This window comes from Poecilia formosa, unplaced genomic scaffold, assembly GCF_000485575.1.
Source record: "Poecilia formosa unplaced genomic scaffold, Poecilia_formosa-5.1.2 Scaffold701, whole genome shotgun sequence".
In the NCBI taxonomy this organism is placed as follows: domain Eukaryota; kingdom Metazoa; phylum Chordata; class Actinopteri; order Cyprinodontiformes; family Poeciliidae; genus Poecilia; species Poecilia formosa.
Genome location: NW_006800640.1, coordinates 72,768 through 95,819, shown reverse-complemented (window position 1 = coordinate 95,819; position 23,052 = coordinate 72,768). Strand labels below are relative to the sequence as shown.

Sequence of the window (23,052 nt, the reverse complement as noted above, 5' to 3'; positions counted from 1 at the left end):
ATTCTGGATCATCATACACAATAATGAACTTAGCTTAGTCATTTTTAATCACTGTGGACCAGTGCTCGGATAAATATATGATATTGTATACCTTGTAACTACCCTATCACCTATAATCAAGGGGAAAGCAATCGAAAACCTGCCTAACTTTTTCAAGAAAGCTAACGGTTAATAACATTTAGAGAAACGGCAATTAACGGTTACACTATTGACAGTTAGCATTTCGGCTAGCAGCAGTTAACAGTCAATTGTAGTACACAGAAATATCTCAAAATAGAATCAATGACAATAAAACACTGTCCTGAATTTACAGACACTTCTAATAATGGTACTTATCTATTACTTCTGCACTCAACCCACCTGTGAAAACAGAAATTGAGAAACCGGCTTCTTGAATAAAGGCTTCGCTGTGATGCTGATTAGTTTGTACAGTTTACACTTACACTGAACTTCTTCTGCATAATTCTGGATAGTCAGTCGCGTCATTGTGCGCCATCTTCTGGTGATAATTGGTACTGCACCAGAAATCACTTTGTCTTTGTTTTCAGATTTCAGTCTTCTGTTCAAGAACATATTACTACAGAGGATCCAATCCCACTCAATGACATGACTTCCACTGAAAGAAAAGGCACTGTAAGTAAAATTTAAATTTTCTTTATGTCAGCTTATGCTTACCTTATGTCTTTTTAATCAAACGTTTTTTTTCCCCACAGGCATTAGATGTGGAACAGAAACCAGGATTCAATGAAAATAAAGTTGAAAGTGTTCATGAGCAACACTGAATTATTTACAAGCCCTCCATTCCCATCCCTCTCTTTGTCTTCCTTGAGGTACCAGGACTAAAATCCTTGTAGTGAATCACTGGGACCAAGCCGGACGTTTGTTTATTTTTTGTTTATGTTCCTGTTCGTTTGCACATTGATTTCTGAACATATGTGTTCTGACACTAGTAAATGTGGGAACATTAATGTGATGGTTAGTGAACACTATCTTTCTCTCCCAGGAGTACCTGTATTCAAATCTAGTCATAATATTTAATTCTTATCCTAATTTAAACCAGCATTCAGAGTGACTTCAGGATTTTTTCTATTATTCATTTATTTGTCTTCTTGGAGGCCATTCCTTATTTTGTATTTGCCAAATCACTCTTGCAGGTCCTAATACAAACGCTGGTATCTATCCTATTGTATATTGTACAGAAAAGATGGATGTATCCAAAGTGACATCAAGGATTGTTGCAATTTTCATATCTTTAGATGTGAGCACATTTCGAAAATAACTGAAGAATATTATGTATTTAAGAGCTGTCTAATCAAAAAGTGTGAATTGAACTAAAGATGTCAATGACTTAAGTTTATTTTTAATAGTAACTTCTTTTTCTTTTTTTTTTTTTAAATCTGGACGTTTTACGCCTCCTAATGGCTAAGAAGTGGTATTGCAAGTAAAATCATTATTGGCTTTACTTTCAATACTCAATAACTGGACACATTTTCTATAAACAGTTTATAGACCTCACCTTAAGTGGCTGAAGTTGAATTATGATTTTTTTTTAAACAAATGATTTAGTTTCTTTAAAGCAAATCAATACAGTGTATATGTGGAACACTTTTTTTGAAGCAGATGTTTATGTTGAAAGGAATTACTGTTTTCATTAGTAATAAGATGCTGTTTTTTCCCTTTTTTTTTCTTTTTAAGCCTTGCTTTAAATGTACATAATGCTGGGGAAAGTCAGGACTCTCAGCTTTTTATTTAACCAAATTTTCTAATGCATCTATATGACTTCAAACACTGTGAATCCTAACAACAACTTCTAATGTTAAGGTCAAAACTATATTTTACAAGAAGGTGATTGTTGTTTTTTTATACTTTGAGTAGATGTGATCAAATGTAATTGATGGATGGTGAAGAAGCACCTCAACAAACACTGATCTGGGGTCTGTCTCATAAAAGACCTCTGATCTGAATCTTGCACTTTGTGTCTTGAGTTTGTTCAAACAGAGGTATTTTTACATAAAAGCCACTCATCAAAAAGCAGTTTCTCTTGAATCATGTGACTGGAACTAAAAAGTAGGAAATGACATTATTATAAGCTGGTACAATCATTTTGTTTTCTCATGGATGTGGTTGGTACGGTTTACACAACATTACTCTGACAGGTGTCAAGTGATGTGCATGAAAGTAAAAGCATTTTTACAGAGGTGCAGATGCCAATGTTTGAGATTTTCTCATTGGTGTTCACCTGACCTTGGTGCAGGGTTGCCCATCCCTGTGAGACACATGCACAGACAGTCTTTCTTCATGATATTGGAAATAATGTTGTAGCTGTAAATGATTGCAGTCTAATCAGATACTTACACTGTTCTTATATAAAGTCAGTTTTAATAAAAAAGAAAATACTGCCACAGGACTATTTTCTATTATTTTTCAAGTGTATTTCTGTTTATGAAATATAATTCAATGAGCCAAAATACTAAATCCATTCATCCACAATTTTCCACTTATCTGGGTTCGGGTTGTTGGGCAGCAGCTTAAGCAGAGGCCCTGAATTTTCTCTTTCCAGTCATTTGTGTCCTATCTAAATCACTTAGCACATATATTAGTGACACTGCAGTGTCTCTACTGTTAATTTAGGAAGTGGCTGAAATATGTCACTAAGAATAGGGACACTTTTTCAAGAAACATTATTACATGGTGTTTTTGAATTGGATGTAAAGTTATCAGATTTTGCCAAAGTATCATCAGGATAACCAATCAAAATTCTTATTTACCAAGATAAATAAACAGCTGACCTCAGAATCACCCCAAGTGATTTCTCGGGTAAGTGTGTTCTTTGGCTTACCAGAGACTCCACCTACTCGGCGTCGTTCGGTTTTCCGGGTGACAAAGCCATAGACATTAATACATATTGATGTCTATGGACAAAGCACGCAAGCACGCAGCTTGAAAGTCGAACGTAACATTACGTGACCAATCATATGTGCTCTTATTCAGTTTTTGTCCAATAGGATTGGGGATTTTTAGACTCCGCCAGAGGCAACAAGAAGTTTCCAAAATGGTGCTCGAAAGTACTATGGTTTGGTAAGAACTCTAGAAACGAATTTTAAGTAGTTTGTAAACTATTTCTTGTTTATAATAAAACATGATAGGCTAGTACTCGACAATTGAAATGGTTAAACTGAACACAGGACGAATGTCGCGGATTTCTGACCTGATAAATAACGGTTAAGAGCTAGCCGGCTAAAGCAGAGTTGAGTGGCTGAGTCATTGTAGCTAAAATTAACCAATAAGTCCCGTCCTAGTAAAGGATTTATTTAGCTAAAAGATATGGGTATAATTCTAGCACTTGCGATTGAAAGCTTTTTGCTCTGTTACGGTAAAAGCGAACTCTTTATTGTTAACACCAGTCGCAACAGTGGGGTTATCCATAGCTAGTTGCGTTAGTTGTTTTTTAAACGTGTAAAATCCTTCTTTGTAATATTGTTACTGCTTCATAAATCTTGTTTTTGGATGCTTGATATATGGGACTGACTTAAGATGCGATACTAATTCAACCAGTCTGTTAGAGTTAACATTACATTTTGGTTAAAGTTATGATCTAGTTGTCTGACTTACGAGGTCAGCCTCATTTTAACGTCTTTACCTTTAGTGTGGACAACAGCGAATACATGAGAAATGGAGACTTTCTACCCACAAGACTACAGGCTCAGCAGGATGCTGTCAACATCGTTTGCCACTCCAAAACACGCAGCAACCCGGAGAACAACGTTGGACTCATCACCATGGCAAAGTAAGCTTTTTTCCCTACATTACATTAATTCATAATTTAGATATCAAGAGACAATCTACTGATAGAGATACACAGTTAATTGCAGTTGCCACTACAGTATCAACATCTCACAAGATTGAGATGTTGATGCAACATTTGATAACTATTGTGCAATAAGAAAAATAGTTATCTTGTTTTGCAACAAGAAAAGTTCAGTGCATAAGCAGATTAATAATTCATATTTGCAGAGGTCTTTCCATCTTGACTGCTTCACACAGCTCTATTCTGCTGGCTGCGCTTGGTGGTAATTATTTAAGGGACATCAGTGCTTGAATGAGTTTGGGGGAAATATATCAAGACTACTTGCTATTACAGTGCAAAAATCACACATGCGGACTTCCCGTAAAAATGTATGTCATAAATTCTAAGAAATATTTATTTGGTAGTCGATAAGCATAGACGTATATAAATACCTTTGGCTAATATTCCAATGAGATTGCACGGGGTTCTATGCATCTCTCTGAATACCAACTATGGCCAACAGTGTTTGTGTTTCTTCTGTGATGTAGTAACTGTGAGGTCCTTACCACCCTGACATCAGACTCTGGCCGCATTCTGTCCAAACTACACGCAGTCCAACCCACAGGAAGAATCTCATTCTGTACCGGCATCAGAGTGGCTCATGTAAGCAGTTCACAGATTCAAACTTTGACTTAACAAATTTGTGAGTATAGAAAAGGTCTGAAATTGAAGCAGCATTTTGTGCTCCTGTGTGTACCCTTGTGAATTTTTATTTTGTCTTACTTAAATCAAATTATAGAGATGTTACATTTCAAACACACAATAAGCAAAAAAAAATTACAGGAAATTCTCTAAATATAACTAAAAATTGCTGTTTTAATAAATGGCCTTTGCATTTAAGGTGTTTATAATTCACTAGAAATTAAAACGCATAATAATCTAGTTCATCCAGTAGAGTGGTTTCTCTACCTTCTACAGAACTCAAAAGTTTTCAGATTTTTACCATTCAAACACTGAAAACTGTAAAACAAAAATCAAGATCAGACACAACACAACTGAACCAAAACAGCATGAGAAATAAATATATTTAGTTAAAATAAATTGAACAGACTCACAAGTCACAGCCAAACTGGCTGTAGTGTAATGGAAAAATTAACAAAATCAAAAAAATGGAGGCCTACAAATCGAAATATTTTATCGAGTTATTAAAAAAAAATAACAAACTGAGATTTCTAAAATCACAAAATACCAAATGTCTAAACTAATAAGCCAGACAAATCTTATTAATTGTGGTACATATAAATCCACTGGAGTTTTAAATCTTTTTCTTTTTTTCTCATCTGAAAAATCCTGAACGAAGGATATGGGAAGCTTTGCAGATGTCTACTAAATCCATCATTCTTCTCACAAATATTAAATACTTTTACATGTGCATTTTAAAGCAGAGCAGCACTTTTTGAGCAGCCATGTTTACATCTGTCTTTTTCAGCTGGCTCTAAAACACAGACAAGGCAAAAACCACAAAATGAGGATCATTGCCTTTGTTGGGAGTCCTGTGGAAGACAATGAAAAAGATGTGAGTTTAAGTGTTTCATGACATTTAGCGGTAAATCTTTTCTGAGGAATGCGTTCGTACGACTGTTTCCACTTCAACCTGTTTTCTTTCTGCCTCAAACCTCCCTGTCTCTGTCACACTGTGCTGGCCTGGCAGCTTGTTAAGATGGCAAAGCGCTTGAAAAAGGAGAAGGTGAATGTGGATATCATCAACTTTGGAGAAGAGGTGAAGACTTGATTTTCATGATCGCTAATGGAATCTGACAGCTAAATGTAGTTTTTGGTTTCCTATTGACTTGAAAATTGCAACATTTTCTTAACATGTTTCATTTACTGGATTGGTAAGTCCAGTAAATTAATTTACTGGATTGGTAAATGAAGCATTTACCAATCCAGTAAAAGTTGGTAAACCAAAATAAAGTATTGGTTTACCAGACGTTTACCAATTTTCTAAAGCTCAAAAATGAAACAAGTCAATAAAAGTTGTGGATTTTATATTGATTTATGTTTAAATTTCATTCTTCCTGCTGACTTGCAGCCTCCAAAATCTAAAAGGGCCTTTTCATATCTTTTTTGGACTTTAGCCTTTAGAATTAGGTTTAACTGGATTGTGGTTATTAAAATTGGTCTGATTTTAGATATTTGTTTTGTTTCTCACCAAAATAAAGGTGTCAGTGTTTCCCAATGGTGCTTTAAACAGCCTTCAGTACTTTTATCAAAGTTCAAAAGTCACATATTTGGGAGAAGAGATGATTTACTTTAGTCCAAATACAAAATAAGTGAAATGGCTCTATTCCACTCTTCAGAAACCGAAATCCAGATCCAGCCTTGTGTTGTTTCATGATTTTGTCAAACAATATTTTGTACTCAAATGTTCAGGATGTTACAAAACACCAGAAAACAATGTAGACAGTTAAAGTACGGAAGTTTGAGATTAAAGGTGTTTTCTGTTGCTTGTTCAGGAGGTGAACACAGAAAAGCTGACGGCATTTATTAACACTCTAAATGGAAAGGAGGGAACAGGCTCCCACTTGGTGACGGTTCCTCCTGGACCCAGCCTGGCAGACGCACTGCTGTCCTCTCCCATCCTGGCCGGCGAGGGAGGCTCTATGATGGGGCTCGGCGCTAGCGACTTTGAGTTTGGCGTTGACCCCAGCGCTGATCCAGAGCTGGCCTTGGTAAGCAGTAAAAACATCCGCCCTGGGTGCTAGTTAGCTTAGCATTTTACAACAACTTTTAAATTAGCCCAGAGGAACACAGAATCAAAATGCTACAACTTCATAGCGACGTCTTAATATCTGCAACTATTTATGTTCTTGAAAAAGAACAAAATGTAAACTATTCTTTCCACAGCCTGTCTGTTAATCTGAACTGATAAAGACTTAATTCAAGGTGTCTGATTTTGAAAAATTTAGATTAATGTCATAACTAGAGAATTGATTCGAAATTTGTGTGAAAAGCTTTCAAATTAATTGATCTAAAATGGAAAATAAAGAAAGATCCAAAGATTTTTAGTGGAAAAAATGACTGTGGAAAGAAATGTGTATTATTTTTTACCAAAATTAGTTGTGGAATAAATTTTGCCCCCCTGTTGTTAATATCTAGTCTTCTCCTATTACATGTCATTGGGTTGGAGCAACTGGGACTTTTTGCCATTCCTCTTTACGTAGCCTTGCGTAATTGATTAGTCTGATTCTCTCTGGCTCATCCTTCAGTTATTTATTGTTTTGCATTCCAAAATAGTTGAAAGTAAACAAGGGGCATTTTTACCATAGTGACCATAGTTGAAAGCAAATAAGGGGTATTTTTGTCTCAACATTCATCCATTAACATCAAATCCATCTCAAAAATGTTCCCAGAAAACGCAGCGTACCAAGACACACAGTTCCAGGTAAATTCCCAGTAGAGTTCAAATACTCCATGTTTATGTTTATGATGGTAGGACAGAAAGGGCTTTTTTTTCCCCCTGCTGCCATCCCTTCAAGTAACCAGTTGGCATGTAAAGGGCATCTAATTATTGTGATTTTAGCATAACAGCAAATTTACTCAAATTAAAAGTAGCATTTGTGGAACAAATAATGGTTCAAGAATATGCTCTAAACCAGGGGTGTCAAACTCCAGTCCTCAAGGGCCGCTGACCTGCAGTTTTTAGATGTGCCACAGGTACAAAACACTGGAATGAAATGGCTTAATTACCTCCTCCTTGTGTAGATACGTTCTCCAGAGCCTTGCTAATGGCCTAATTATCCTGTTCAGGTGTGGTGCAGCAGAGGCACATCTCAAAGTTTCAATGCAGTGGCCCTCCAGGACTGGAGTTTGACACCTGTCCTCTAAACTATGGAATAAACTTATATAGGGGCTAAATTTTTGACACCTGTAATGTATTTTCTTAATTTCTTTTTCAACCTTGAGATTTTTTTAAGTACTGCACCTGCGTTGCTCTAGCTGTGTTTCCTATTTGTTGTTTTTTGTGACTACTCCTCATTGTGCCATTTCTGTGAATGGCTTTAGGCCCTGCGTGTTTCAATGGAGGAGCAGCGACAGCGGCAGGAGGAAGAGGCCCGCAGAGCCACTGCTGCTTCTGCTGCCGAGGCCGGCGTCTCCACACCCGCTGCAGACGGTAGCTTCAAGATTTGCTAGAACTGACCCGATTGTTATAAAACAGCAGAAAATGATGGATTTTCTTTGTCATTGTTTTGACAGAGTCGGAGGACGCCTTGCTAAAGATGTCGGTCTCTCAGCCTGAGAGCGGTGCTGCAGTGCTTCCTGATTTCAGCAGCATGACAGAGGAAGAACAGATAGCCTACGCCATGCAGATGTCTCTAGCTGGAGGAGGTGGGTTTCATTCCTTGTACAAGTTTATACTTCATTGTGCTCTTGGTATGTTGGATAATTGTTTTCTTGTGAACAGAGTATGGTGAGATGGAAACGGGAGCGCCAATGGATGCTGCAGAATCAGCCAAGGTCAGTCTTCTTCAGACTCTGTGCAGTTTGTTTTAGTAAAAGACAAGTTGGAATATGAAAACAACTTAAGGCTCCAGCTAAATGTGTTTTCAGACAACAGCTTTATTAACAGAGCGATGCATTTTCGACTTGTGGCCTTCAGGGAATGACCCTGATGGAGGCCGCAAGCTGAATGTCCTTGGAACTCGGCAAAGCTTTGCCAATAACTTCATAACTGGAAGGCATAATCTTAGAAAAAGACATTTAGCTGCTAACTATGCCTGTTGTTTCTGCATCTGATGTCTTTGGTTGCCTAGCAACAACTTCTCATGTGTCGTGTGCAGTAGCAGTTTCATGTTTCGCCACAAAGCCTTGTAACTGCTTGTGAATAAAAAGAACGGCATGGAGTAAAGAGAGAAACGGCTTAAGAGGTAGTATTTCAGATATTTAAAACAAAAAATTATCAATTATTATGGATATTGACTGATATGAAACACTGATGTCATGGTATGTTTTTCAGTCAGATCATCCATATAATTTTCTGCTGGAAAATTTAGTTTGAGTATTTTTCAGGTCTAAATAATTAAGAAAAAATAATTGTATTTCCAGAATGCATTCCCAGTCATATTATCTAAATTTGTACCTATTCATCTATTGTTCATCATAGATTCATGCATTTATCTGTTAATCCATCCATCAAGCCATTCTCTTTCTTCCTTTTTATGGCTTTTTGAAGGTCCATATTTAAAACTTAACCTCTTTGATAATACCTGCTATAATTTGAGAGTAAACCATTAAATTATTGTAAAATAATGTTCCTTTATGACCAATAAAGTATTTAATTGATTTGAAAACAGAGAACGCTGTATATATGTGGAATTTGATCCATCACAGTTCAATTTATAGTATGAAATTAATCTTAAAATGTATTCTATTAATAAGAAATTATTTTCCCAATATGACGCAAGAGGTAAACAAGGTTGTGATATCTGGAAGTAATATTTTAAATTCGGTAAAAAAAAAAACAAAAAAAAAACGGCTAAACTTTCTAAATTCATGCTTTTTTTTTTAAAAGGAGGAGGATGACTATGATGTAATGCAAGACCCAGAGTTCCTTCAGAGCGTCTTGGAGAACCTGCCTGGAGTGGATCCCAACAACGAGGCCATCCGCAACGCAATGGGCTCCCTGGCCTCCCAGACTGGAAACAAGCAAGACGGCAAAAAAGATGAAGAGAAGAAGAAATGAGACGACCAAAGAAAAATGAACAGTTGTAGGATTTCTTTGCAAATATGACTGCTGAAACTCTCCTTCAAAACACGAAATAATAAAAAAAATATATTTGACAGGATAAATTCCCTTGAAATACAATTTGATGAATTTACAAAACATTAGGATCATTTGTTATTTTGAACACTCTTCACTTTTTCCCTTGTGATTAATAACCAATTCATTATTAATCATAGCTGTAGGCCATACAGTTATTCTCCTGGCCTGTCTGCGTGTTTTTGCAATAAAAGTCAGGTGTAAATGCCTCATTTTCCCATTCTTGCCTTCAAGGACTGGTTTCTGGCATCAGTGAAAGACTAGAGACAAAAATAGATTAAATCACAGCAAATTATTAGAGTAGTTCTAAGAATGGGGCCTCGTAGTTTTAACAGTGTTTTTATAATCTGTATAATAAAAGTAAAACATATACGTGTCGTTTGCGACAGCATCCTTGCAATTTTCCCAACGCTGGCTTGATGGGATGCGTGTGGTCACGTGATGGGGAGCGCACAGTGGTGGAAATTGCGGCGCTTTTCCTTGATTCGAATCTTTTGGCTCCACGTTGACGGGCATCCCGTTCGGATTTTGAACTGCTCTGCATTACAATATCTAGGGAAAATTATGAAAGTCACTATACTACATTTTCAATGTAAGTTCAACTAATATTGTGTATTACAAAACTGCAATTTAAAATGAGCAGTAATAGTGGAAAACATATTTAAAATTCTTTATTTGTTCACTCATTGTCTAAATCTGTTTATAGATCCCTTCAAAAAATGGTATTTTACCCTTCAGGCAAAAGATAAACATTACCATTATCATTTGAGAAAAAGTTAGATGACATTACCCCCTAATAGCTAATCTTAGCCTTTCTGATCAAAATAAATTCATGATTCTCATTCTAACCATACTAGTCGCTGGTATTACTTTGAGGAAGGTTTTCCCCTCTTTTGTCAGCTTACAGATGCGTGAGGAGTTTCTTGCACATGCTTCATGTTTGAAGTCACCTGACTGCATCTTCATTTTCCATTCCCACAACTTTCCATTTCATAATTCATAACCAGTAATTGATGGACATACATGCATGTTTTGGCTCACTTTCATACTTCTGAGTCCAGTTCTGAATGGGGCTTAACTCAGCTGCACATTATCTAATGTTTTACTCAATCAGAGACCTGGCAGAGATGCAAACAAAGATCCTCCACCAATTCTGTACTTAAATGGTTGTCAAACTCCAGTCCTCAAGGGCCGCTGTCCTGCAGTTTTTAGATGTGCCAAAGGTACAAAACACTGAAATGAAATGGCTTAATTACCTCCTTCTTGTGTAGAGGCCTTCTAATGTCCTAATTATTCTATTCAGGTGTGGTGCAGCAGAGGCACATCTAAAAGTTGCAGGGCATGGCCCTCCAGGACTGGAGTTTGACACCTGTGCATAGTATATGGTTATTTTTCTTTAATGGAATTAAATGCAAAAATAAATAAATGTATATTTATCTTACTTTTGAGCAGTGTTCTGATACCTTGCAACAAAATAGGTAAAAAAAAATAATTCTGTTTCGTATGAAGCGAGCATCTAATTTAAGCTTGAATTAAATTAGTGAGAACAGCATAGCATTTATTATGATGGCTCCTATCGTTCATCAAAAAGTCTCGGCAAACGGAGACGGCTCCGTCACCAACAGCACACCGCCAGAAGCGCAGCATATTCTGCTGAAAACGAGCTAGGATAGTCGGGAATCGCACATCCAGGTAAACAATCCATGATACATCAAATATTAAAGTAAAATCCCCATCCTTGCCATAATTTTCTCCGTCATCGTCGACCCCTCGAACAGCGGACTCTGGCCGCTGTCAGACCTGACGCCAGCAGACCGCTCCTGTTGCTTTTAACGGCGGAGGCTAGCTCGTTAGCTCGATGACCCCTCTCCGTCTTGGCTGGAGCTCAGCGGCCAGCAGCCACAGACGGAAGGGAATATCGTTAGCTTAAAATAACGGAGCCCGCTGCTACAGAAACGCTGCTTCAAAACGAACCGCCCCAAATGTGGTCACTGTTTTTAAACCCTAGCGTGGTAGTGAAAGCATGATTAAATCGGCGTTACTCCATTCATGGTTTAAAAGAGCCGAGCCTGTCACCGGAGGAGGGTTTGGTTGCAGAAACGCCGCCGCTAGCACTCGCCTAGCCGGCTAGTCAGTGCTAGTGCAGGAGACTGAAACACCCATCCAACCTGCTTCAGCTTCCTGGAGCTTGGCAGATCATGTTTAACAAATATGCATGTGACATATCTTGCAAATAACCGACAGGTTTAAAGGTATTATTATATCTAAATATCACATGTATTAAGCCGTTTGCAGCCAGACAGCTTAGGTTCATTGTCAATATCCCAGCTTTTGCTCCCAGGTCTGTTTATTATTATATTTTGTTTATTTGGACGAGAGGATAAATATTTGTACCTTCTTTAAATGTTGGTCTTTATGGTGAATTTTTCGGCAGGAATACAAAAAATGAAATTGTATTGAACAGAGTGGCTCAGACTCATACCCCAATCACCTGTCAGATAGGAAACAAACAAAATTCATTGAAGTTTGTGTTTGTAAGATGACAGAGAAAGTTAAACGAATGTGAATACTTTTGTGAGGAAACGAAAATTAAGCAATTACCACAATATCATGACAGTATTTTTTTTTTGTTTCACAGTTGAACAGATTTGGTAAACAAATTGAATGATGTTTATTTGCAAGTATGAAGGTATTAAACAGTGGCTAAGGAGTTGTTTTTTTGTTTAAATTCTGTATTGGGGCCTTGCAATATATCATTATATTTCACAAAGAACTGTTTGAAATGCAATATTTGTGTGTTATATTCCAAGCTTTGCATGCAGATGATATTTTGAGCATGTTTGATTTAGACCCAATGCAACAGTTACCTGTATCTGACACAGATAAATGAGCCCAAGATGCTGAAAGACACAAACTGAATCAGAAACATTGAACTGACAGATGTGTTTACCACTATTGATAACCTCACTGTGATTTTTAACTTCCTAACATGGAGCAGGCCTGTTCTTTATTTACCAAATGTTGCTATGCTACCCTGCTGGTGAATACAATTTTGCAAAAATTCTGCAACAAAGATGCAAGTTTGAGCTTTTATTTAATACTTCTAAAGCCTCATTATTACCTCCATGCACTCAAATACAGAAACATCTCTTTTGTCCCTTTTAATTAAATACATCAAAACTGAAATGTTGCCTGTTTTTCTGTCAGCTCATAGAGACGCAGCATGTTTTTTTTTGCTGCACTTTGATTTGAGGTGAGTAAAAACCAGTTAGAGGAGACAGGCTTATGCTTTGATGCACAGATGGAGATATTTTTGTACTTCCTAATTTTCAGTTGAATTCAGAGCTATCAAACCTGCTGCTAATGACCAAATTAAAGCAGGAATTTGCTTATATATATTTATAGTTGAAGCTATTAATTACTTTATTAGTCAAATATTCTGACAATAGAGTAAAGGATAAAAAAAACCTTCACATTCTGCAGATTATTTTAATTAAGATAATTTTATACAATAGTAAAAATGCAACAATGAATAATTCAAACATTTTATTAACCAAAATGCAATAATGGTATTCATTAGTGCACGATTGATCATTTGTAGTAAAAGATGCATCTGCAACTAAAAAAAATACTTCTAACATTGACATCTGAAAAACTCAGTCCTTTCTGCTTTACTTAACATTAATAAAGTGTAGAACTAATCTGTTTATTATTCTGTTTGTTTATTGCTATTGAATAGGAGATTTAAGTTATTTATTTTTCGCTGAATTTGAACCAGGTGAAGCTAAATTTGCCATTTGGGGAGTTCTACGTATAACATATTTACAGAAAAAAGGTTTTTTTTTTTTTTTTTTTTTTTTTTTTTTTTTTTTAAACGCAAAAAATTTTGTTCACTTTTGGCTTAATTCCTGCCCCGAGTAAATTTGTTGTTTCAGAAAATGGCCTTTTGTTTTGAGTCTATTCTAACGATTATTTGATTACTAAATTAGTTGATTATTTCAGTAAGAAGTTAATCACGATTAATTGTTTCAGTCCTACTATATTGTATTCCTTTTGAAAAAGATGTAATGAAGAAGGAAACTAGACAGGGAATCAAAATCGGCCAGTAAAAGCCTGATCACTGAATTTTCCGTTTTTCCAGATGAATCCTTACGTTTCTGTATTTTCTAATTTTCCAGTAGTGGATCCCGGTATGGGGGACATGAAGACCCCAGATTTTGATGACCTATTGGCAGCGTTTGATATCCCTGACATAGATGCCAAAGAGGCCATACAGTCGGCGCCGGATGAGGCCGAGGGCCCCCACGGACCGGCCGGCGCGCCCCTGGGAAAGCAGGAAGGTGTGGTGGGCGTTGGGTCCTCCCTGAGGCCGCCCAGTCCCTCGGACCCCCAGGCGGACACCTCCATCGTGAGCGTGATCGTGAAGAACAAAGTCCGGCATGAAGCCGTAGACGGCGGGGACGGAGATGCGGAGCAGCACCCCATCGACGTGATCGTGGGGGCGGACGCCGGTCCCCGACTCGGCGCCTGCGCTGAATCCGAAGCGCTCAATCACAACGGTTTTGGAGCTTCCGGTGTTTCCACCACGCCTCTTTCCCTCGGCCAGAACCAGTCCAACGGAGGGCCGTGGTCCGTGAACACTCCCAAAGCCTCCGCAGAAGCGGCCGGTGCCAGTACAGTCAAGCCTCACAAGCAGGGCGGGAACATTTTCAACAGACTCAAACCTCTGGTGGCGCAGGGATCTGGAGATCCGGTGGGTCGGGCCAGAAAGATGCAGCTCCTGCAGCAGCAGCACCAGCAGCAGCAGGACACGGGCCAAGAGAGGGCGGATGCCATCAAAGCCTCACTTCCTTCATCTTCCTCCGTGTCGGCCGGGTCGTCCTCTCCAGCCGGACTCGCCTTGCCGTTCTTTCCGCCGTCGAAGCCTCTGCTTTCAGCTCCTCCTTCTGCACCTTCATCGCAGCCGCTGCTCTCATCTCAGCCTTTCAACGGCGCCCCAAAAGGCGGAGCTGGCGGGTTCCAGCACCAGGTGGAGGAGGACGATTCCGACCCAGATCTGGGGAGTCCTCTGGTGATCCAGGAGAACCCCGACTCGCCGACTAGCGCGCAGATGAGCAGGCGGTACAAGTCTGATTCTGTTCTGTCGCAGCCTGCATCCTCTGCAGCAACCCAACCAAAACCTGGGGACACTCCTTCTGCGTCCGCTCCACAGTCCGGCTCAGTGGAGACTCCACAGGTGGAGGAGAGACATCCAGAACATGTAATAGAGGAGAGAGATTCACCTGAGAGCCCCGAGCCGGAGATGCCAAATTCAGTCGCTCAGGTCCCGGCAAAGCGGTGCTCCAGCCCCGCCGTGGCGTCCACTCCGCCTCCCCCTGAGCTGCGGGTGCCTAAAGAGGAGGAGGAAGAGATGGAGGTGGGAAACGGCATCGATAGGGTCGCGGACGGCAAAGCGGACAAGGGAGAAAGTATGGAGGTGGACGATGGAAAGGCTAAGCCATCTTCCACTGATGGAGGAGAAACAGGAAGTGCTGCTCCTGCTCCCCCTGGAGCTCCATCCCGGCCCCTCAAAGTCAGGATAAAAACCATTAAAACCTCCACAGGTGGGATTACCAGGACTGTGACCAGGGTGGCGTCAAAAGGCGGTGGAAAAGGCTTGGACCCTAAAGGTCAAACTGGGGAACACAGGCTTTTATCAAACAAAACGCAGAAGACGGATGTTTCCCCTGGTCTTATGACGACATCTTCCCAAAAGGTAAGCGCTCTGAACGCTCTGCCCGTTTCTACACTTGCAGCCAGTAGTGTCATGCTCGCCGCCGCCACAAAGGTCCAAAACAAGATGGCTTCCTCGGACAAGGCGAAGGTTTCGGCCACGGCTGTCAGCATCACCAAGTCCGCCGCCCTGCCGGCAACGCCTGCGGTGGCTTCCTCCCCCAAGTTCTCCGTCGCTGCCAGCGGGATAAGCGTTCGCACGGCCGCCAACAAAACAGCCAACGGAGGTGGTGGCACCATCTCGGGCAACGCCGTCCAGCCAAACAAGCCCGCCTCAATAGTCAACAGCACGGGTGCCGTCATCTCCCGCAGCCAGTCGAGTCTGGTGGAGGCTTTCAACAAAATCCTGAACAGCAAAAACCTCCTGCCAAGCTACAAGCCTGACCTCTCAGCCCCTCCGCCGCCCGAGTGGGGGCTCCCGGTGCCCGCCACGGGTTACCGCTGCCTAGAGTGCGGAGACGCATTCGCTCTGGAGCGCAGCCTGGCACGGCACTACGACCGGCGGTCGCTCCGCATAGAGGTCACCTGCAACCACTGTGCCAAGAGGCTGGCCTTCTTCAACAAGTGCAGCCTGCTGCTGCACGCCAGGGAGCACAAGGAGCGTGGCCTGGTGATGCAATGCTCGCATCTGGTCATGAGGCCCGTCACTGTGGAGCAGATGATTGGCCAGCAGGATATAACACCGATTGGTGGTAAGTTGAGGTGCAGAAGCACTCTCACTAAATATTTTGCTGCATTACAGCCACAAATGTTGATAAAACTTCCATTGAATGCATTTAATGTTTTGCATTTAATGGAGGTTAAATGCAAGATTTTTTACTTTTAATGTAAAAGGTGTCTTGACTTATGATCAATTGTCAATTAATGGTATTAGATTAAAATAAGAGCTGGGTAGAGTTCCCAAAAATTTTACTAAGAGTATCACGACTTTAACTTATTTTTACTCAAGTAAAAGGGAAAAGTTATTCTCCCAAGAAGTGACACAAGAATTGAAAAGTATTTAGTAAAAAGTCTAGTCAAGTACTGAGTAGACATCGATCATTTAATATTTAAAACTTGCATCATTACATGGACTACTTCAACATATTTTTGCTCAAGTAAAAGTAAAAAAGTATATGGTAAAAAGTCTCCTGAAGTATCGAGTAATTTTTAATATTTAAAAATTAAAATTTTTAAATATGTTAATTTAAAATTAACATTTTTAAATATTAAGTCACCAAATCACTCACCAAAATATAAAGTTAAGTGGAATTTTTGGTATTTCAAGGACCAAAATGACAGTAATTGGTAAAAGTAACAAAAAATAACAAATCAGTCAAGAAGAATGTCCCAAATCAATTTCTTTCTATAAAAAAACGTATAAAACTTTAACAAAAATTGCATTTGTTTATCTTTTTCTGGTGAATTTTTGGTTAAAAAATGTAAATTTTTCATTCAGTGGGTAGAGAATCACATTTTACTCAAGTAAGAATAGCAATACTTAATAATAAAGTTACTCAAATAAAAGTAAAAAAGTATTGCATAACAAAAATACTCCTTAGAGTACAATTTTTCCCCCGAAAAGTTACTCAACGTCCGCTAGCTAGACCGTTTTTATTGTTGCAGTTTGACCGCCATCCAGCAGAGGGCGCTGCTGGTCATACTTAAGCGGAGCCGTTGATACAGAATCAAAGATAGCGGCCATACTAGAACAGGAAAGAGAAACGGTCCAAGCAGAGCCCGGTGTGGGAAGCAAAGTGCACTTCATGTGGATCTTTTTTAAAACATTTAAACACTCTACAAATTCCTTAAGTTCACGCGGCGAAGCGTCAACTTTTCAACCAAAAATTACTTTTGTGCTACGAAGGCGAGGACATATGTAACAAGCTGAAAAACGGTTGATGTTGATAGCTTTCGCTACACGGAGCAAAGTTTTAAAGTTCCTTCAAGAGCAGACAGTATTTCTGTATTGATATCTATGGGGAATTAAGTGTTTCGCATATTTTACTAATATGCTTGAGTTTTATTCTTCTATTCAGCAACAAAAGGTTTCTGTTTTGTTATATTTTACAGATATGTTTAAGTTTCATAATGTGAAAAAACACACAATTTTCCTTTTATTCAGTCAGCATTTAGTATCGATTACTGATTTTAAGAAAATGGCTGTTTATCAGTCAGTCAGCTCAGTTAGTTGATGGATAAGATCAATCAACTTTAGATTAATTAATTTGCATCCAGGTTTGGAACTTCACACAGCTTGTGATGGTTATGAATCACAACTATGCATGCATCTTTTTTCTTTTTATCCATCTTCGCTGACCTCCACCTGTTTGTCCTGCTCGGTGTCCACCGTCTGGCCGTCCAGGCCTGCTCACTTCTTCGTCCTCTCCTCCGGTCTCCTCTCCCTCTGCCACATCAGGGGGTGCCGCCGTCCCCGCAGGCTCCAGTCCCATGAAGGACGCCTCGTCTCCAGCGGCAGCAGGTCCGACTCGACCCGTCCGCCGCGCTCCTCAGGGGCCGCAGGCCTTGATGCCGCTGCCCTGCAAGAAGGCTGAGGGGCTGCAGTACAACAACTTCAAGTGTCCAGAGTGCCAAACGCAATTCTCCAGCAAGGCGGAGCTGGTCACTCACTTCCAGCAGATCAGAGGTGCTCCCAGCTCGGTGAGGATCAAACCCGTATTCTGCTGAGGTTTGTTCATATAAAACATCAACGGATGCTGAATGTTTTTTCGAAAATGTTCGTTTTTGCAGACCTGCAGCCAGTGCTCGCCTCCCATGATGCTCCCCAACTCATGTGCCGTGTCCGCCCACCAGAGGATCCACAAACACAAAGCACCGCACGTTTGTCCCGAGTGTGGTGGGACGGCGCGGCAGGCCAGCTTCCAGACCCACCTGGAGGAGGCGTGTCTGCATTTCGCCAGACGCATCGGATACAGGTGGGCAGACAGCTGTGTGAAGATGAAACCTCAGCTTTAATAACAGCAAGAGGGGAAAAATATGAAGAATAACGTAGGACTATAGCGATTAATCGTGATTAATTGATTACACAAATAATTCTCAACTAATTTAGTAATCATTTAATTGCTATTGAGTATACAGACTCTAAAAAAGGTCAATTTCTAAATAGACGACACACTCAGAACATATTAAGCCTAACTTTTTTTCGTCTGTACTTATATTTTACCTAAAACTCCTCAAGTGGCATAATTTTAACTTCACTTGGTTAAAAAAAATCTACTAAGCAGCCTCTGCATCCAATTATTAACCGATTAATCCAAAAACGTTTTCTGATGTCAATCAGTTATTCAAATAACAAATTGGCACAGTGTGCAGATTTCTCATTTAACCAGTTAACACTTTACACAAGATTTGAAATGCATTAATAGATACAAATAAATAAATGATTCAGTTCTGTTTTTCAATATGAAAATGAATATTTTATTGCCTAAAATGGAGCATTCCTGTTAGTGAAAGCTTGATCATTTGTAGCAAAAGGATGCATCCGAAACTAAAATAATACTCCTAATATCAACATGCGAAATGCTCAGACATTTCTTCTTAACATCAATACAGTGTAGAGCTGATCTGTTAGCTAGTGTTTTTATTGATAACTGAAAAACAAACGTTTAAAAGATTTACTTTACAGAATTTGAACCAGATGAAGCTAAAACTGTCATTTGAGGAATTCTGGGTAGAATAAATTTACACACAAAGACGGTTTTTCATCTTAGATGAAAAATATATGTATATTTTGTACATTTTTGGCATAATTTTTGTTTTCAAGGTGGTGTTTTCTCAGTTTTAAGTTTTGTATATTCCAGTTAATGATTATTCTATTCGTAAATTGGTTAACGATTATTTCAACAATCGATTAATCGTGATTTAATTGTTACTAATCGTGATCAATTGTTACCAGTTGTGATTAATTGTTGCTAATCGTGATTAATGCTGTCAGTAGATTCATCCAACACGGCAGGTGCAGCAGGTGTGGTCAAGATGGTGTCTTTCTGCTCCTTCCAGGTGCTCAAGCTGCCAGGTTGTGTTTGGGGGCCTGAACTCCATCAAGTCCCACATTCAGACAGCTCACTGCGAGGTCTTCCACAAGTGCCCCAGCTGCCCCATGGCCTTCAAGTCCTCCCCCAGCGCCCAGAACCACATCAGCACCCAGCACCCAACACTAACTGGAGGACAGGCCAAGTATGTCCCCCTCCTCCACCCACCCAAAGGTCTTCTTTATTTGAATTTTAAGAGGACCAAATGTTTTTCCTCTCTCTTTACAGGATGATCTACAAGTGTGTGATGTGTGATACGGTTTTTACCCAGAAGCCCCTGCTGTACATGCACTTTGACACTCATTTAGCCAAGCAGAAAGTGCATGTGTTCAAGTGTCCCGACTGCACCAAGCTCTACGCCCAGAAGGGGTCAATGATGGAGCACATCAAGGTGTGTGTTTGGACCAGAACATTTCCTGTCGTCGCCTTCATGTGTTGCCCGTCCATTGCTCTCTACAATGAATGTGGTGTCAGAGAAGGCGAACATTAAACCTTGGGTCAGCCTTAGCGGGGTTCCTCTATGGTGACCCTGTCCTAAGTTCTGCACCAAGAACATCCCTGCAGTCTTAATTCAGCTTCAGTTCATTACCAGGGTTCTGCAGAACCCGATGAGCGGCTGAGGAGTCCGTTCAGCAGTTTGGTTCAGGCTGCTGGAGCAGGGCTGCATCTAGAATTTAAAGGGCAGAGGCCCCTGGCCCCACCAGGAAAGAAGTGTGTCTGTGTGTAAAGAGTTAGATTAGAGCGCTGCTATAGATGTCTCTTAGTTATAGATGTCTCTGTCCATTAGTCTGTCCATCCATCTGGACATCCATCCAACTGTCCATTAGTCTGTCCATCCATCCATCCAACCAACTGTCCATTAGTCTGTCCATCCATCTGGACATCCATCCATCCTTTTGTCCATCCGTCCATCCATCCATCCTTTTGTCCATCCGTCCATCCATCCATCCATCCATCCAGAATCCTGTCTGCTGTAGAAGTATCCGCCATTACAGACTCATCTCTTCTCTAATGATGCATTGAGGTTCTGTGAACTTCTGCTCTGTAACGTTTTCCTGTGGTTCTGCTCAGACGGCTCACAGAGGCCCATCAGCCAAACCTGAGTCTCAGCCCGACGCCTCCAACTCCTCCTCGGCTCCCACCAACTCCTCTAGTCCTTCCGGCCTCAAGTCGAAATCCTCTGCGAAGCCCGACACCTCGGACGGCGAGGACTGGGGGCGGGAGCAGGAGGAGGAAGACGAGGAGGAGGATGACGACGACGATGAAGGGGATGAGGACTACGAAGCCCCGGGAGGCCAGTCTTCTGGCAGCGCCGGGGTCGGGGGTCATTCCAGCGCCGTGAGCGAGTGGACCTGCCCTCAGTGCCAGACCACCTTCACCGACAACGAAGACTACCTGAGTCACGTGAAGATGGAGCACGGCAAGGTGACGCTCCAGACGCTCAAACAAATGGGACCATCTGAAGAACAGCGTTGTTTATTTTGTTCCTCTGTTTTTGCTCCAGTTTCCCTGTCGTATCTGCGGCGGGACGTTCAGCACTTCTTCCAGCCTGCGGCGTCATGAACGCGTCATTCATGAGGGCAACAAAAGGATCTTCCATTGCCAGTGAGTCGCTTTCATCAGTGACGAAAAAGGTTTCAGTGTAACCCAGTAAAACAAATTAACAATTTAGTGCATCTCAATGAATTACATTAACTTTAAAAGTTAATTTAATGCATAATTTTAATTCAAAAAGTGAAACTCTGAGTTATAATTTAAGCTTTAGATTTTATTTAGATTATCCTGCAAATTATTATAGACTTTGCTTTGTAATTGTGTACCTTTTTCTACTGGTTCTTCCTTCCACTGAACTTTTATTCAGCTCTCTTTAACAGATGCCTTGACATGTATTAATCGATGTGTAATAAATCTATTTGGTCACTTTCTAAGCATCTTCTAATTTGTCTGTAGATTCTTAAATTATCACCTCCAATTTGTAATTAATTTTTTAAAACTCTAAATTAAATTGTTTGATATTCAGATGACATATTCTGGCCACTAGAGGTAGAGCGCTTTCTACCTGTGTGTGACATTTTAATAAAATTTTACATCCGTTCTTATGTGTTTATCCAGGTTTTGCACAGAAGGCAAAAGAACATTTGGCAGCCGGTTCTTGTTGGACAAACATATCCGACTCCATCACAGAACAACAGACGGACAAGTGAGTAAAAAATGTAATTTAAAAATTTAATTTAAGATTCAGGTCAGAGTTCTGCAGCATTGGCCATGTCTGGGTTTTCTGTTGCATATTACATTAGTCCAAAATGCTTCTTCTGTTCCACAGGTGACCTTTGACTAGAAATCAGTTAATTTAAACTAACTGGATTTCTGACAAAAGCGGTCTCTGTAGAATGTGCTTGTGAAAAAATATATATCTTAATTTAAATAAACATTAAGATAAAAAGTATCCCACTGTCTGTAAATATGTTCAACACAGAGCTCCTTGAGTGGCCTGGCTTTAGCTTCACCTGGTTCAAATTCTGTAATAAAATTATCAAGAATTCTTTGCATCCAATTAGCAATTGGTTAATCCCAAAAATTAGTTTGATGCTAAAAATAGCATCATATTGGCGCAGATTTTTTATTTAACCACTTAAGCCTTTATTGTAGAATATTTGTTATAAACTAGTAGAGGCAAATTAAAAATTATTCACTTCTTAATAAGCATCATGCAGAACTGCAGAAACATGAGTGAATTGGTGAAAAAAATCTTTGAAAAACAAAAATCAGATTGAATTGATTTGCTTCCCATCCGTGGGGATAAATGTGTCTATTTGAGCCCTCATGTTGTTGCTATTTTCTTGCTTTGCTTGCGCTCAGGGTCCTCCCCTGACCAGGAAGCGAGCTGCTACAGGAGGCGACGGACCGGGCAGCTCCTCGGAGCTCGACGGCGAAGTCGGACCTCCTGCAGCCCGGGCAGCAGACGAGGAGGAGAGCGCCACAGAGGACAGCGGCGGTGGCAGTGGCGGCGGCAGTGGCGGCGGCGTTGGCCCCGCAAAGAGAACCAGGGCATCGGTGGCGTCCACGTCGTCAGCGCCTGGCGAGCTGGAGGACGAGGACAACGTCTTCCGCTGCGTCCCCTGCGGCTTCTCCACGGAGGACGGCGCTGAGTTCCAGAGCCACATCCCGCAGCACCGCGGTGACACCGCCGCCTTCCAGTGCCTGCAGTGCGGCGTCTGCTTCGCGTCGGCCGGCTCCCTCAGCAGGCACCGCTTCATCACCCACCGGGTGCGAGACACGCAGAGCGACACGGAACGCGGCGCCCCGCGCGCCCCCCCCGCTGGCACACCTGGAGGACGGCGACGGGAACCTGGGCTGCAAGGTGTGCGGGCGACGCTTCGACAAGGCGACAGACCTCAACACGCACTTCAGGACCCACGGCATGGCCTTCCTCACCGCACACAAGACAGACAAGCCCCAGTAGGGGGCGTGGCGCGGAGGCTGCTGCAGAACATGAATGTTGATGAAACTTTTTTTTTTTTTTTTTTTTTTAGCTCACCCAGAAACATTTTACTCTCTACGGTGCCGCCTCTGTGCGACTGTAGCTGCATGTTTGATCTTGTTACACCTGTGCTAGTCTCGTGAGAAGCTCTTCCTGGGTC

The 23,052-nt window shown here is 40.8% G+C and overlaps 3 protein-coding genes across 4 annotated transcripts in view; all 3 read left to right on the top strand.

The window, feature by feature from the left end:
- Positions 1 to 2,406, top strand: part of LOC103130968 (phosphatidylinositol 4-phosphate 5-kinase type-1 alpha-like) — an 18,051-nt gene extending 15,645 nt beyond the window's left edge. For both annotated transcript variants that reach the window (XM_016666308.1, XM_007542506.2), the window contains 2 exons: positions 549 to 633; positions 714 to 2,406. In XM_016666308.1, coding sequence (XP_016521794.1) covers positions 549 to 633; positions 714 to 782 — 154 coding nt within the window. In that variant the 3' untranslated portion in view covers positions 783 to 2,406. The remainder of the gene's footprint in view (positions 1 to 548; positions 634 to 713) is intronic.
- A 580-nt stretch (positions 2,407 to 2,986) lies between these two features.
- LOC103130966 (26S proteasome non-ATPase regulatory subunit 4) lies at positions 2,987 to 9,828 on the top strand. Its single transcript, XM_007542504.2, has 10 exons — positions 2,987 to 3,078; positions 3,647 to 3,787; positions 4,336 to 4,450; positions 5,277 to 5,363; positions 5,499 to 5,567; positions 6,304 to 6,519; positions 7,853 to 7,961; positions 8,045 to 8,176; positions 8,253 to 8,305; positions 9,360 to 9,828. Exons 1-10 carry the CDS (start codon positions 3,053 to 3,055, stop codon positions 9,528 to 9,530), a joined length of 1,119 nt encoding a protein of 372 aa, XP_007542566.1. The 5' UTR covers positions 2,987 to 3,052; the 3' UTR covers positions 9,531 to 9,828.
- A 1,211-nt stretch (positions 9,829 to 11,039) lies between these two features.
- Positions 11,040 to 22,952, top strand: znf687b (zinc finger protein 687b). Its single transcript, XM_007542502.2, is given in 11 exon segments — positions 11,040 to 11,300; positions 13,787 to 16,072; positions 17,725 to 18,020; positions 18,111 to 18,295; positions 19,380 to 19,556; positions 19,640 to 19,802; positions 20,483 to 20,836; positions 20,916 to 21,016; positions 21,524 to 21,611; positions 22,271 to 22,699; positions 22,701 to 22,952. Coding segments are annotated over 10 exon segments (4,239 nt in total). The 5' UTR covers positions 11,040 to 11,300; positions 13,787 to 13,800; the 3' UTR covers positions 22,875 to 22,952.
- Positions 22,953 to 23,052: the final 100 nt, after the last annotated feature.